Source organism: Hippocampus bargibanti, linkage group LG22, assembly GCF_051943395.1.
Source record: "Hippocampus bargibanti isolate YZ-2025 linkage group LG22, ASM5194339v1, whole genome shotgun sequence".
Taxonomy (NCBI): Eukaryota; Metazoa; Chordata; class Actinopteri; order Syngnathiformes; family Syngnathidae; genus Hippocampus; species Hippocampus bargibanti.
Window position 1 is genome coordinate 5158466 of NC_142755.1, and position 15523 is coordinate 5173988.

The 15523-nt window shown below is 41.2% G+C and overlaps 2 protein-coding genes across 4 annotated transcripts; one reads left to right on the plus strand and one right to left on the minus strand.

The window, feature by feature from the left end:
* The first annotated feature begins 391 nt into the window (after positions 1–391).
* On the plus strand, positions 392–13708 carry apaf1 (apoptotic peptidase activating factor 1). Of its 3 annotated transcripts, none has more exons than XM_088989200.1 (27): positions 392–528; positions 947–1128; positions 1198–1372; positions 1444–1641; positions 1716–1905; positions 3871–3983; positions 4069–4200; positions 4303–4541; positions 5617–5784; positions 5857–5988; positions 6053–6166; positions 6574–6758; positions 6827–6953; positions 7027–7152; positions 8225–8365; positions 8448–8573; positions 8663–8809; positions 8878–9006; positions 9083–9208; positions 9288–9419; positions 9493–9618; positions 9683–9808; positions 9877–10002; positions 10837–10962; positions 11058–11183; positions 12222–12368; positions 12432–13708. In XM_088989200.1, the coding sequence occupies exons 2-27, from the start codon at positions 985–987 to the stop codon at positions 12576–12578; spliced, it is 3768 nt and encodes a 1255-aa protein (XP_088845326.1). In that variant the 5' UTR covers positions 392–528; positions 947–984; the 3' UTR covers positions 12579–13708. The 3 variants fall into 3 exon arrangements, with proteins under 3 accessions (XP_088845326.1, XP_088845327.1, XP_088845328.1); XM_088989201.1 differs by having other exon boundaries at positions 394–528; positions 935–1128; XM_088989202.1 differs by having other exon boundaries at positions 395–528; positions 967–1128.
* Positions 13709–13908: 200 nt separating this feature from the next.
* On the minus strand, positions 13909–15515 carry washc3 (WASH complex subunit 3). The gene is made up of 7 exons (XM_088989004.1): positions 15318–15515; positions 15061–15159; positions 14930–14995; positions 14726–14863; positions 14550–14660; positions 14413–14477; positions 13909–14334 (listed from the first exon to the last, which is right to left on the minus strand). The coding sequence occupies exons 1-7, from the start codon at positions 15366–15368 to the stop codon at positions 14241–14243; spliced, it is 624 nt and encodes a 207-aa protein (XP_088845130.1). The 5' UTR covers positions 15369–15515; the 3' UTR covers positions 13909–14240.
* Between the last annotated feature and the right edge of the window lie 8 nt (positions 15516–15523).

Consider the following 15523-nt stretch of genomic DNA (forward strand, 5'->3'; position numbering starts at 1 on the left):
GAGTTTTAAATGGCATGACTATACTAGTAAACAATTTTGCAACAGCTTGTAAATACAGTACCTGTCTGTAGGCACCATTGTTTGCTTTAATTCTCCGTAAAAATAAATAATTCAATCACAGAACAACATAGATAATGATTGACGATTTTTTACTCTTTTTATTTGATCATTGTTAGTCAAATATTTCGTTTTTGATGTCGAAGTATTTTTTTTTTGTGCTGTCCTGTAATTTGGTAAACAAATCATTAAATTTCCCAGCAAAATACTGGTCCCTAAAGGCATCTGAAAGTCTGCCCAGTTACAAACGAGCAATGGGATGATGTCACGCGTCACGTGACTCGGTTCTGTCATACTATTCGTCGTCTCCTGCCGGGTTGTTTGTTAGTTTGTTGTCAACCAGGAAGCAGGTGGTGTGTGTCAGGCTTCGCCAAACAATTTTTACTCACTTTTGATATATTTTTGTAACTTTAAATTGCATTCATACTTACTTTACTCAATATCCTACCCTGTAAAGAAAAGAAGATACTCGTAAGTATCATCCCGAGGCTACTTTCTTTGTTTAGTCGTGGGCGAACTTGTCTAGACGTGTCGAAAGAGTTTCGATTTTTAAGTTGTAAAATGTCAAATGAGGTGAATTAAAATGTCAATGCAAGATTATATACACTGGGAAATGTCATTTAGAAAGTTTTTGAAAATGTGTTACCTTCGTCGTCGTTATTTTGTTTCCCCTCATTCCTTGTAACGTGTTCTCGCCTAAAGACAATCTGCTTCCTGCTTCGAAACATTGCTAAAAACCTGAGACTTGAGGAACCAAATCATAACATATTAGACACTTGGCAGTCAATTATTTTCATCGAACTTAGGTTGTCAATGTACTGTCAGTGCTTGTGATTGTTACATGTCCATAAAATACAAAAACATACATCAACATCAGTGTCTGTTGCAGAAACTCCATTTGGTCAACAGATTCCTGCATGGGCGGTCATGATGCTGGACGAAGGCGCCCGGAGCAGCCTGCTTCGCTTTCGCCGCAACCTGCAGCAGGATATCAAGCCTGCGTACCTAATGGATCACATGATCAGCGACGGCGTGCTGAGCGGCGAGGAGGAAGAGAGGATCAGTGAATGGGTATGTGCTACTACTCCTTAAAAAAAGGAGTTTCGCACTGAAACGTGGTGATTTTGTGTTTTTCTGCAGCCTAGCAGTAAAAAACAGTCGTCGGCGCTACTGGAGCTGCTGCTCAAGAAGGATAACAGTGCTTTTATCTCATTTTATAACGCTCTCATCAAGGAGGCGTACTATGACTTGGCTAATTTGCTTCACCGTGATCTTCCTGGTGTGTCACCAAACAGCTCCGACAGCACATCTGATGGTGAGAATTAGTCTTGTAAAATTCCAGGAGGTTTGAAATTTACCGGACTGTGACCCTTCCTTTTCGATCAGTCCAAATAGTTCTGAGTGCAGGCGGGGTCCCTCAGAGGCCTGTGGTTTTTGTCAGTCGACCCGAATTGATTAACAAGATCCGAGAGAAGCTCTACAATCTTCGGAAGGACGCGGGATGGGTCACTGTGTTTGGAATGGCCGGTTCGGGAAAATCTGTGCTGGTGGCGGAAGCTGTTCGAGATCAGAGACTGATTGAAGGTGATTAATCACGGAGTTGTATTTGTTTCTATGCTCACTGATTCCTACTGAGATTTTTGTTTTTGTTTTGACAGAGTGCTTCCCAGGCGGCATCCACTGGCTGTCCATCGGCCAGCTAGACAAAGCCAACCTATTGGTGAAAATCCAAGCGCTATGCTTCCGTCTGGAGCAGAACCTGGACTCCCAGTCCCTCCAGCGGCCTCCCACCTCCTTGGATGAGGCCAAGGAGCGTTTACGCTTCCTGGTATTGCGCAGATATCCCAGGTGAAAGTTTATTTTGAAGGAAATATAGTCAAAGTCAGCTTGATTGTCAAATATGCTAATATGCATGACATACAGCACAGATTATATTAAGTGTTGGGTTAAATGTTGTTCTTCCTGGTTCAGTTCTTCATTTCTGTAGTCTAAATATTAAATCAGCAGGAAGCAAGGTGATATACAAAAAAGAATATTTATTAATCAGACAGCTAGAGAATGTTCTAAAGCCAAAGAGAGGGAGACAAGAGCGGTTGGCAGCGCGCAAAAAGATATAGACAACAGGAGTGATGTCACTTTGGAATGGACCTATACTCTGCTAGATACAATCATGAATATTTATTATTAGACTGAAACATGATAGCTTAAAGGACAACCGACGTCACTTTTTTGTTTTTTAACTGACATCAGAAAAACGTTTTATAGCATCCAAAATACCCAAAACACGCAGTATGATATTTTTAGTCAAATGCAAAACACCAATAAAAATGACTGAGTGTCCAAAATTCTGCAAAAAAATTGAGCTGCGAATTGAGCATTTTCAGAAAGTCCCGCCCCCAGTTCGTGACGTCACGCCAAAACGTCTTGCATTGCTTGTGAATCAAAACAATGGCTTCAGATTCGGAGAATATGCTTTCTTGTTACACATCCAGTTATGAATATGATTCAAATAGTTCTGAAGAGGAAAGCATACATGTTTGCAGTCGATTAAATAATTTATTACGTGCCATTATGAGCCAACATTGAGGGGAGATGTCTCAACGAAAAAGAGGCACAAAATGGTGACCTCCTGTGGCCACCTCCGTTTCCACAGGCTGATAAATTCCTTATATGATGCTTGGACACCCTCTTCTGGCGGCTTTTGGATGCAACACGAGGTCCCCAGACCAAACAAGTACAGCAAAATACATTGACGTGATGGAAGGACCACTACAATGAACTCTCTTTTTCGGTCAGGGGCGTTCCTTTCGTGACGTCACGGACTCGTCACCAACTCAAAAACAAGACTTCCTGAATATTCAGCGCGAGTCTTAAAACGTAAAATATAGCTATATGCGGTGGAATCTTATTAAAATACGCTCAGTAGAAGTCATTTGAAGCCATTTTACAAATTATGGACACAACTTGTCCGGAGACGTCGGTTGTCCTTTAAGGTTTGTATACTAAGTACATAAGATGAGTACATGTATACTAACTAACATATACAAATAACTAAACAACATACATATATGTACTTACTAATAAGTAGAAATGAAATAACATTGGATGTTTTAGAATGTGTTTTTAACTAGTTCTATCATTCATGTCCTCTCAGACCCAGCGTGCAAGGCACTTATAATGTGGCTAAAAAAGACAGACAATTGACAACAGACAATACATGTCATTTCTGAATGTAAAGTGAGGTAGTGACGTATGTAAAGTGAGATGGTGTCGGATGTTAAGTGAGGTAGTGACATATGTAAAGTGAGGTAGTGTCGTATGTAAAGTGAGGTGGTGTCGTATGTAAAGTGAGGTGGTGTCGTATGTAAAGTGAGGTGGTGTCGTATGTTAAGTGAGGTAGTGACATATGTGAAGTAAGGTAGTGTCGTATGTAAAGTGAGGTGGTGTCGTATGTAAAGTGAGGTGGTGTCGTATGTTAAGTGACGTAGTGACATATGTAAAGTAAGGTAGTGTCGTATGTAAAGCGAGGTAGTGTCGTATGTAAAGTGAGGTGGTGTCGTATGTTAAGTGAGGTAGTGACATATGTAAAGTAAGGTAGTGTCGTATGTAAAGCGAGGTAGTGTCGTATGGAAAGTAAGGTAGTGTCGTATGTAAAGTGAGGTTGTGTCGTATGTAAACTGAGGTACTGACGTGTATGTAAAATGAGGTAGTGTCGTATGTAAAGTGACGTAATGTAGTAATTCAAAAACAAACAAACAAAAAAAACACTGCTCTGAGTGTTTCTTGATACATTGTCTTTTTTCTGGATCCCAGATCCCTCCTGATTCTTGATGACATCTGGGACAGCACAGTACTGAAATCGTTCGATATCCACTGCCGTATCCTTCTGAGCACCAGGAATAGAAGCCTCACTGACTCAGTTAGCGGTGAGTGAATCATCAACTCCTAAAACCACCGTGCGGGTGAGTTCTAGCGAAAGAAAATGTCATCTTCAACCTGTTTTTTTTTCAGGTGCCAAACATGAAGTGGAAGTTGAGAGTGGTTTGGATGACAACAAAGCACTGGAGATTCTTGCCCTGTATACTAAAAACGCACTTGAATGTTTGCCTGAGGAGGCTCGGAGCATTGTGAGAGAATGTAAAGGTACATTGCAGTCTTAATATTCGCTCTCAAATGTCTATTTTTGTTAAATGAAAAAAAAAAAACACTTTTCAATGATTCAATCACGCATTTCGTCCATTTCAGGCTCCCCTCTGGTGGTCTCCCTAATCGGCGCGCTACTCAAAGAGAAGCCAGACCGTTGGAGCTACTACCTACGCCAGCTGCAGCAGAAGCAGTTCAAGCGCATCCGTAAATCGTCGTCATACGACTACGACGCGCTGGACCAGGCAATGGCGGCTAGCATCGAAGTGCTGCCTGACGAACACCGGGAACTCTACCGTGACCTCGCCGTGCTGGAGCCCGACATTAAAATTCCCCCCAAGGTGAATACGACTGGAGGAAAAATATCAGTCAAAATTGACGCGTTGACGTTATGGATTGTGTTTCGTTAACTTATTCACTGCTAGATGATGTGCAAAAAAATGTGTCCAATGCGGTGCCAGGGTTTTTGTCATTTTCACTCAAATTGCAGGACCCACGGAATAATGAAGTTTTAGGACTACATAAATATTCAATGGAGTGTAAGAAACTTAAGACTCTCTTCTTTCATAAAAAAAAAAAAAAATAATTCATAAATTCTAGAGGTCTGGAGTTATCTGAGCTTGAAATGGGGGCGGATGTACAAAAGGCAATACAATACGTACATATTGATTTATATAGCGCTTTAACAACAGCTCAAGCTGGAATTAAGCGCTAATATGAAAAAAAAAGGAAAATGCTACCCTATCGTGGAAGGGAAAAAATATTTCCAGAGGTCTGACTGGCGCTTTATCAGCACCCCACCGCCGGAAAACCCAAAACCTCAACACATTCGGGAATGGCGCTCCACGTCATGCTTTTCAATGTCCGAATAAATTCTGAAATTCCCTTTTTTTTTTCTTAGCTCAATCACTGCCAGACGTACAAAAATGTGTCCACTCCAGTGCCAGGGCTTTTGTCATTGTCACTTGAATTTGAGGACTCACAGAATATTGAGTTTTAGGACTACATAAACATTCAATTCAGCGTTAGGAACCTTAGACTCTCTTTTTTCATCATAAAAAAGTTAATTCCCAAGTTGTAATGGTCTGGAGTTATCTGAACTTGAAATGGGGGCAAGTGTACAAAATACAATCCATACTTATTGATTTATATAGCGCTTTAAGAGCAACTGTAGCTGTAACAAAGCGTTAACATGGACAAAATGGAATTGCTGCCACCTCGTGGAAGGAAAAAAACATTGCCAGAGGTCTGACCAGCGCTTTATCGTCACATAAAATCAGGAATTGCAGTGAATTACTTAATTTTAAGATAGTATTTTTTTGTATTTATTTATGATAAGTATTTTTTTTTAATTATTAACCAGATTGTCAGACCCAAAAGACCCTTTTTTTTCTTTCCTGGTTGCCGTTTCTTCAGGTGTTGTCCATTTTGTGGGATCTCGAGCCAGAGGAGGTTGAAGACATCCTGGAGGAATTTGTCAACAAGTCTCTGCTGTTTGTGGATAGTCACCACAAACCTCCACTGTACTACCTCCACGACCTCCAACTGGACTTTTTAGTCGAGCAGAATCGCGCCCAACTCGAGGTCCGTATCAAAATCAGCTTCCTAGAAAGAAAAAAAAGGTTATTTTTAGTGACATTTGTCCTCGTGGTGCAGAACCTTCACACCAAGGTGGTTCGTCAGTACCAGCAGCACTACAGTGCAACTCCACCCTCATCCGGAGATGAAGAGTGCCTTTACTGGATCCGGTTTTTAACCTACCACATGGCCAAAGCGAACCTCTCCCAGGTAACAAAACATTCAGTCAAGGGAGAGGATTCCATATTTGTAATGGCGCCCTTTCACTCCCCAGGAGCTCTACTCGCTCATGTTCTCACTGGACTGGGTCACCCACAAGGCCCAGATTCTTGGTCCTGCTCATCTTTTAAATGACTTTGTGGAATACGGATCCATTTTAGACAACAAGGTAATGAAAATACAAATAATAATAATAATCATACATTTAATTTATAAGCGCCTTTCAAAACTCTCAAGGTCACTTTACAGTCACAGGATACGTTTTTCTGTGGGCGAGCAGCGGCAGCCACATGCGCCGACGTTCACTCAACCTGGAATAACTCAAATAGATAGAAAGTTAGCTAGCTGGCTAATGGATAACTAATAGATAGATAGCTAGTTAGGTAGTCAGCTAGATAGCCAGTTAGCAAATAGATATCAAATAGATATGTAGCAAGGTAGCCAGCTAGATAGCAAGATTAGCTCGCCATTAATGAACTAATAGCCAGTTAGAGAGCTAGCCAGCTAGCTAATAGATAACAAACTGTAAGCATGGAAGATGTCTCGAGTAAACGAGGATTTTCCCAACCCGTGCAGCACAGCGACGTACGCGGTCACTTCCAGGAGTTTTTGTCCCTCAACGGGCATCAGTTGGAGCAGCGACCATTTCCCGACGTGGTCCAATTGGCTCTGTCGCAACCTCATGCTTCGGAAGTGTACAAGCAGGCTCTGCGGCGGGCGCAGGAGCGGGCCAGGAACGGGAAACTCTACTTTGATTGGCTGTAAGCAAGCAAGAAAGCCTCATCTACGTTTTTCGGAGTGGTTTTTATCAATTTGGCTCCGTGCGCAGAAATAAGAGCAGTGTGGAGAGTCTTTCCCGGTTGGTGATCCATCCGCACCAGGGTTCCGTCTACGCCGCCTGCTTCTCCCACGACGGTACTAAAATCGCCTCATGCGGAGCCAGCAAGACGCTCAAGGTACTGTATCTTTAACTGGTAGCTGCCGTCGCTTCGTTTCAGTTGAAAAACCATTCCCGTTTTGCGACGTTAGGTTTTCAGGAGCACATCTGGCGAAAAGCTAACCGAAATCCAAGCTCACGACGACGAGGTTCTATGTTGCGCTTTTTCGCCCGACGACCGTCTTCTCGCCACTTGTTCCAGTGACAGGAAAGTAAAGGTAAGAAGTTAAATTAGATTTTATAGCTTCACAAGACTATTTATCTATGTATGTATTTGTTTATTTATTTTTGTGATTTTATTCAAGTATTTATGTAATTTTTATTTATAAATGTATTTACGTATTTATCTATTTATCTACATGTATTTGTCTATTTATCAATGTATGTATTTGTTTATTTATTATTGTGATTTTATTTAAGTATTTATGTATTTAAGTATTTATGTAATTTTTATTTATATATTTATTATATATTTATATATTATTTATCTACAGGTATTTGTCTATTTATCTATATATCTATTTATTTATGTATTTTTTTGTTTATTTTTAGGTATTAAAGTATTTATTTAAGTATGTATGTATTTATTCATGTCATTTTTATTTATGTATTTATTTACTTATCTATTTATCTACAGGTATTTCTCTATTTATGTATCTAGATATCTATCTATGTATTTTATATGTATTTATTTAAGTATGTATGTACTGTATTTATTTATTCCTGTCATTTTTATTTATTTGTTTATTTACTTATCTATTTATCTACAGGTATTTGTCTATTTATCTATGTATTTTTATGTATTTATTTATGTATGTATTTATTTATTCATGTCATTTTTATTTATGTATTTCTTTACTTATTTATCTATTTATCTATGTACGTCTGTGTAAGCTCTCGGTCGTACTGGAGTGGTCCATCGATGAAAAGGTTTTCTTCAGTCGTCATCTGTACTTCTATGAAGGTGTCGGACGTTTCGCTCCTCATACATTGACGAAGCTTTTCGGATGAGGAGCGAAATGTCCGATACCTTCAAAGAAGTTCAGATGACGGCTAAAGATAGCTTCACAAGAATCCTACTGGACCCTCCGCACCCTGCTCACCACCTTTTCCAGCGATTCCCCTCTTTGGCAGTGTCCTCCATATTTATTTGTCATGTTTTTTTTTTTTATGATACTAGTGCAACGTGTTCTACCGGAGACAAATTCCTTGTGTGTTCTACATACTTGGTTAATAAAGATGATTTTGATATGATTTTTAATTTTGGTGTGTGTCCACCCGTCTTTTCAGGTGTGGAACGCAGAGCGCGGCATGTTGCTCAGGGTCTTCGAGGTGGAACACGAGGAGCAGGTCAACCACTGCCAGTTCACCAACACGCGACGGCGTCTCCTGTTAGCCACTTGCTCCAATGACAGTTTCATGAACGTTAAGGTGCGTCAAGACACAATAAAAAAAAAAAAAAGTTTGAAGACTTGTTTTAAGGAGTTGTGGATTTTTTTTGTTGTTGTTTCAGTTGTGGAACTTGAACAAACCAACGTCACAGAACACCATGTTCGGACATTCTGAACCGGTTAACCATTGTTGCTTCTCCCCGGATGACACCTATTTGTCCACGTCGTCCAACGACGGCACCGTAAAGGTGAGCGTGTACTTTTTTTTTTTCGCCTCTGGATCGATTAAAATTTTTAAAAAAGTGTCCGCGGTTAAATAAAAAGTGTCCTACTCCAGCTCTTCGAGGTGTCCTCCGCCAACGAATGGAAAACCATCAACGTCCGGGAATGGTGCACGGAAGCCGGCGAGGAGGTTCCGGTTAAATGCAGCACGTGGACGGGCGACGGCAAGAGGGTGGTGTGCGCCGTCAGAAGCGCCGTATTGGTGAGCAGGTGACCATTGAGGTGCTAATTTGCATGTGGCGGTTGGATTCAGAGTCGGGTTGTCCGCAGGTGATGGACATGGAGACGTCGCGGATGCTATTCGAGATCCGGACGGGTCGCCTTAGCATGGTCCAGTATTGTCACGCGTGTCCTACTAGCAACCTGCTTGCCATTGCGTTCTCCAACTATGCTGTGGAGGTACACCAAATATTTTTTTGACCAACATTTTTAGCAAAATTGGCAATTTTTAATTTTCTGTGTTGATCTGTCGCAGCTGTGGGATCTAGCGGACAATAAAAAGATGGCCGACTGCAGCGGTCACCTGAGTTGGGTCCAGCGAGTCCAATTCTCCCCCGACGGCTCGCAGCTTCTCTCTTGCGCTGATGACCAAACCGTCAGGGTGAGAGAGGCGTTCAGTGTGACCCTCACTGACATTAATCAAGTGTCCGAAATCACATGATCTCTTGTCCAATTTGCAGCTATGGGAGACGGATAAAGTGCACACCACCTCCGCGGTGCGCCTGAAAAGAGATTCCGATGCTTTATTTAACCCAAGCGAAGACGGCGGACAGTTTCTTATTTCGGCGGCAGACAACCGTAACAGATTACAGGTTAGCTAGCGTCAACGTGCACGTCCGAGTTTTGATTGACAGCTCGATTTAACTGCATCGCGTGTGTTTTAAGGTGCGCGCCGGTACGGCGGGTTCGCTGCTTTTCCAATCCGAGGAGATGGCGTCGCGGATTCGATGCACGTGTTTTTGCTCCAAGCCTTTGGCCGTCGCCTTTGGGACAGAAGACGGAACCGTCCAGGTATGGAAACACGTTTGGATCTCACCACGTTTGACCACATAAACGTTATTTCTTGCGTGTCCAGATTCTGGCCATCCCCTCTGGGGAGGTTCTCGCCACTCTACCGGGACACACCAAAACGGTGCTCCACTGCCAGTTCTTCCACGCCGGCGAAACGCTCATCACGTCATCCGAGGATACCACCATTAACGTGGGCCACCATCCCGCCTTTTCCCCCCTTCGTTTCGATTTCCGTGATGGAACTATTTTTGCGTGCAGGTGTGGAAATGGCAGTCGCCCGAGTGCCTCGTGCTACGAGGCCACAAGGAGCAAGTCCGTTGTTTCTGTCCGTTGTCACCTGCTGAAACGCGAATGCTGTCCTGCTCGTTTGACGGCACGGTGAAGGTAAATGGTCCTAAAATAATCTTTTGTTTCTTTATCGAGAAAAACTATTTGCTAAGAAAAATGTTTCTGAGGTAAGTAATGAGACGTTTCCAGTATTACGCACTGGAAGCAATACAGGGAAAAGGGCAACACCAGACAACTTTTATGATTCACTGCCAGACAAACTAAAGCACCTTTAATATTTATATAAGAGGATGATGTTAAAGTCAAGGTCCGGGGGCCAAATCTGGCCCGCCGCATCAATTCATTCGGCCCGTGAAAGCAAATCAAGCATGTCAAGTGCAATGATGCTTGCTAAAGTTAGAAACAACATTTCAAATTGCGCCATGTAAACCACAATAACAGTCATTATTTTTTATTTCAAATTTGAAAAAAATAGTAATTCATTAACTCATTTACTGCCAGACGATGTGCAAAAATGTGTCCTCTCCAGTGCCAGGGTTTTTGTCATTGTCACTCAAATTCCAGGACCTACAGTATATTGAGTTTTAGGACTACATATTCAGTGCAGGGTAAGAACCCTTAGACTTAGAAAACAGTTAATTCCTAAGTTATATGGGTCTGGAGTTATCTGATCTTGAAATAGGGGCAGCTGTACAAAATACAATACATAGATATTGGTTTATATAGCGCTTTAACAATAACTGAAGATGGAACAAAGTGCTTACATGGAAAAAAAAGGAAATTCTGCCCCCTCGCGGAAGGAAAAAAAAAAACATTACCAGAGGTCTGGCCAGCGCTTTATCGGCAAGAAAAAGAACAAAACAAACAAATTTGGGAATGGCGCTCCACGTCACATTTAAAATTCTCGACTAAATTCTTTCTTTCGCTCAGGTATGGGAGCTGGAAAGTGGAAAGGAGTTACAGCATATCGAGGCTCACCGGGGAGCCATTTTGTCTTGCCACGTCTCTCCAGATGGACGTTTCTTTGCCACCACCTCCGCTGACAAGATTGCAAAGGTCTGAGCTAAAATGGCGCCCTCTATTCTTCTTTCCTTTATTATTATATTTTTTTCCTGAATGTTTTTTTTTTTGTGTGTGTCACGGGTTTCAAGGTGTGGCACAGTGAGTCCTGGCGATGTGTCTACGTACTTCGCGGCCACCAAGACTGCGTCCGGAGTTGTCGCTTTTCTTTTGACGGGAGGCGATTGGCGACGGGGGATGACAGCGGCGAGATTCGGGTAAGTTATTTTCAACATTTATCCTATAAAACCTTTCTCAACGAAACCACATACAGGTATAATAAACCTATACAGATGCTCCCCTACTTACGAACATTCGAGTTACGAACAAAGGTACATACGAACATTTTTGTAGTCACATATGTAGTATTCTCTCCAGTTGTACATGTACATATCTTTATAGAGCATGTATTATATTAAATGTTTATTTTTCAGTATAAACCAGGACAGGTTACTTATGCATGCCTGAAACATACATTCCATACAAAACACAGCACTGAAGCAACTTACGAACAAATTCAACTTATGACCGTTCGTAACATATCTCGTTCGTAAGTTGGGTGGGGAGCGTCTGTATTTGCACTTTATTATATTTCTAGATGTTTGATATTTGCCATCACTTATATAAGCCTTACACATACATTCCATGCAAAATATCTCACTGACGCAACTTACGAACAAATTCACCTTATGAACGACCATTCGTAACATATCTCGTTTGTAAATTAGGGAGCGTCTGTATTTGCACTTGATTATATTTCTAGATGTTTGATATTTGCCATCACTTATATAAGCCTTCAACATACATGCCAGACAAAATACAGCACTGAAGCAACTTACGAACACATTCACCTTATGAACGACCATTCGTAACATATCTCGTTTGTAAATTAGGGAGCGTCTGTATTTGCACTTGATTATATTTCTAGATGTTTGATATTTGCCATCACTTACATAAGCCTTCAACATACATGCCATACAAAATACAGCACTGAAGCAACTTACGAACACATTCACCTTACGAACGACCGTTTGGAATGTATTTCGTTTGTAAGTTCGGGAGCCTCTGTATTTGCACTTGATTATATTTCTAGATGTTTGATATTTTCCATCACTTATATAAGCCTGAAACATACATTCCATACAAAATATAGCACTGAAAGAACTTACGAACAAATTCACCTTACGACCGATCGATCGGAACATATCTGGTTTGTAAATTGGGGAGCGTTTGTATTCATTTTACATCTGAAACAGCTATGGAGTGTCCCAGAAGGCTCCTTACTGAAGATCTGCTCACGAGACGGCAAGGATGGCCTCGACTCCTTACACGGAGGCTGGGTGACCGATTTGCACTTCTCCCCGGACGATTCCCTCCTGGTGTCCACCGGGGGATACGTCAAGGTACGGCGGCGACACATCATACACTAGTTTACGCTTTTAAACTTTTTTTTCTCTTGTTGCCAGTGGTGGGACGTGGACAAAGGTGAAGCCCTGCAGACTTTCTACCCGACCGGTATCGCGTTAAAGAAGGTTCACGTGTCACCTGATTTTTCCACATTTGTCACGATTGACAACACTGGCATCCTCTACATCCTCCAGAGAGTGGTATGACGGACTTTTAAAAGCCACGTTTTACCCGCATACTACTGCAATCACCAGCCTAAAGAGAGTAGACATGGTGGTTTAAAATATTTAATTCTAGGTTATTGAGACATCCAAAAAACGGTCATGCTTTTTTGGGGAGAATCACCAATGACCCGGTAAGTGCATTAATCAAAGCTGTGATGGATATCTTGTTTCTATATATATGTAATTTTTGAGATTCTAGTCCTTCAGGGTATCATTTGCACTATGTTAACCTTTCTTGTACGACATTTCTACTTTTTTAGTCCTTTTATCTGTACTTCCGTTTTCAAAATGGCGCGTTTCACAACTGAGTTTACACTTGACAATCTTTCAAAAGTAACACAGTCATAGTTTGTGCCTCTGTCCTCGCTGTGATCTTTCAAGGAACTTATTAGACATGGAATAAGCATGTGATTATTAACTCATTCACTGCCATTCCCGAATTTATTCAGGAATTGAAAATATGACGTGGAGCGCCATTCCCGAATTTGTTCAGTTTTTTTTTTTTTGCCGGGGGTGCTGATAAAGCGCTGGTCAGATCTCTGGCAATGTTTTTTCCCTTCCACGAGGGGGCAGCATTTGTCTTTTGTCCATGTTACAGCTTCAGCTGCTGTTAAAGCGCTTTCTAAATCAATATTGTATTTTGTACAGCTGCCCCCATTTCAAGCTCATATAACTCCACAGCCATATAACTTAGGAATTAACTTTTTTTCTGATGTAAGAAGACAGTTTAAGGTTTCTTACGCTGCATTGAATGTTTATGTAGTCCTAAAACTCAATATTATGTGGGTCCTGGAATTGGAGTGAAAATGACAAAAACCCTGGCACTGGAGTGCAGACATTTTTGCATATGTCTGGCAGTGAATGAGTTGATAAGGAAACATTTTGTTCGTCCGAATAATGTTTTTTTTTCCACTATGTGCTCTTTGGTGGTTTAAATGTTGCATATATTTAATAAAAATATTTTTTTCTTTAATCATTCTTTGCTCAGGATCAAACATTAGTGAAAACAATGTACTTCATATGAGCCATTGAAATAAATGCACAAACTGTATGTATTTAGTGTTATTTGCAATGCTAATTTCACAAATAAAACAACATTTGTGTCTTAGTGAGCTTGCTTTCAACACCTGAAGCCAGAAGTGACCAATCATCCATTTTGTGAGCTGAAGATTCCAAATTAAGGTAAAGAACTTAAGTAGCTTTTTTTCGGACATTTATAATCGAATAAGATGCGGCTTTGTAAAATTCTGTTTGCTTTTAGAGTAATATGAAGGAAATTGTGAAAGACTTGAAACACATTCCGGAATAGCATCAAGATATTTTATTTATGCACTAATAGTGTAAAGACAAAAAAAACTGCTCAATTTGACAGTTAAAATGTAAATCTTGGTATGAACGTACCGCTATTCTCCACATCACTTCTCCGTGTTCCACCCATTCGTTCACATCAATGGACAATTTATGTTATGACGTAAAATCGCCATGTTTGTGAACATGTCACCAGATTCAAAGTGATAATATCTGTTAAGGGTATTTGTTAGTACATTCTAACCCAGAGAACTATAACGTCCTCATTTATGTGTCCAACATATTGTTTAGTGGAATAACCACAAAAGCTGCTAGTCACGTGCATTTGTCTCAACATCAATCGCTGAAAGACGATTCGCTATCCGAAGTATTCATATCGATGTCCTCTGCGGTTTTCCCTCCCATGTCCGGCACAGGGGCATCGGGCTTGCTACCATCAAAAAGAACATCTCTCCTTAAAAATCTGAAAACGGAACAAAACTACAAGGACGAAATGTTTAATACTCACTCCAGCAAGTCCGGATCTAAACCTTCCATGCTCATTTTATTCCGGATGGCCATAACGGGAACACCCTGCCAAAAACAACATCTAAGATAGTTGCTTCCGGAAGAGCTTTGAGAGCCATCATACAAAATGTCACCCACCACTTGCACCATTTTAAGATATCTGGCATAGCGTGGATCCTTGGCCACCGTCATGATATTCCCCTCTTCGGATTTAAGCGTCGTCACATCGTCTGAGGCATTATGAGACGGCTAATGGAGAGCAGATCATATTTAATAATAACCATAATACAACACAATCGGATGGATGTTTGTACCTCAGAAGGGGGAAGCGTCACAGCTTGTGGACGACCTTCAAGACCCTGATCGGAAGTGGAAGTTCCATTGATTTGAACACCTTGGGGATGTCCGACTGCGTCGACTGTGACGTCCTCCAGTCCAGGGATGGAGGACAGCTGCTCACATTTGGGAGATATTCCATCAAAGAGGTGTTGTGACATACAAAATTAGAAGGAACCAACCTTGGCTTCCAAGATACACAGTGTGGTCTCGATCTGCTGGATGCGTAAGGATATGTTGGCAAGTTTCTGGAGAGGAAAATTCAAGTTATTAGTTTGTTCGTGACTTTAGGTGTGAGGATAAAAGCACACACTTCTTCGCACACTGTAGAGAAGTTGTTGAGGAAGCGAACTGTGTGGACGATGAACTGATTGAGAAAAGCGACAATTCTTCTCTGCTGAATGGCAGGAACCTAAGCCGGGAAATGCAAAAAAAAAGTGACAACTGCATGTAAATTTTGGAATGTGGTCTGTTCATTGACGAATTTTGCTGTAAAACACAATTGCATTTGACATGCATTCTATTTACATTCATTTCCGGGCTGAGCTAACGGGCTAGCTTGAGACTAACCTTCGTCAGATCAACTCCTGAGCCCACAATCGGAAGTCCGTCCTCATCCATGCCTCTTAACACAACACACGTCTCTTATTTGAGTGACAATATTTTGTCCTGCTTTATACGATGAGCAAAAAGCAAATATAATGTACACAAATGTGTTGACAGCTTCATGTGACTGTGCTGTAGTATCGCGTGACCCCGCGAGACCGAGACAAATT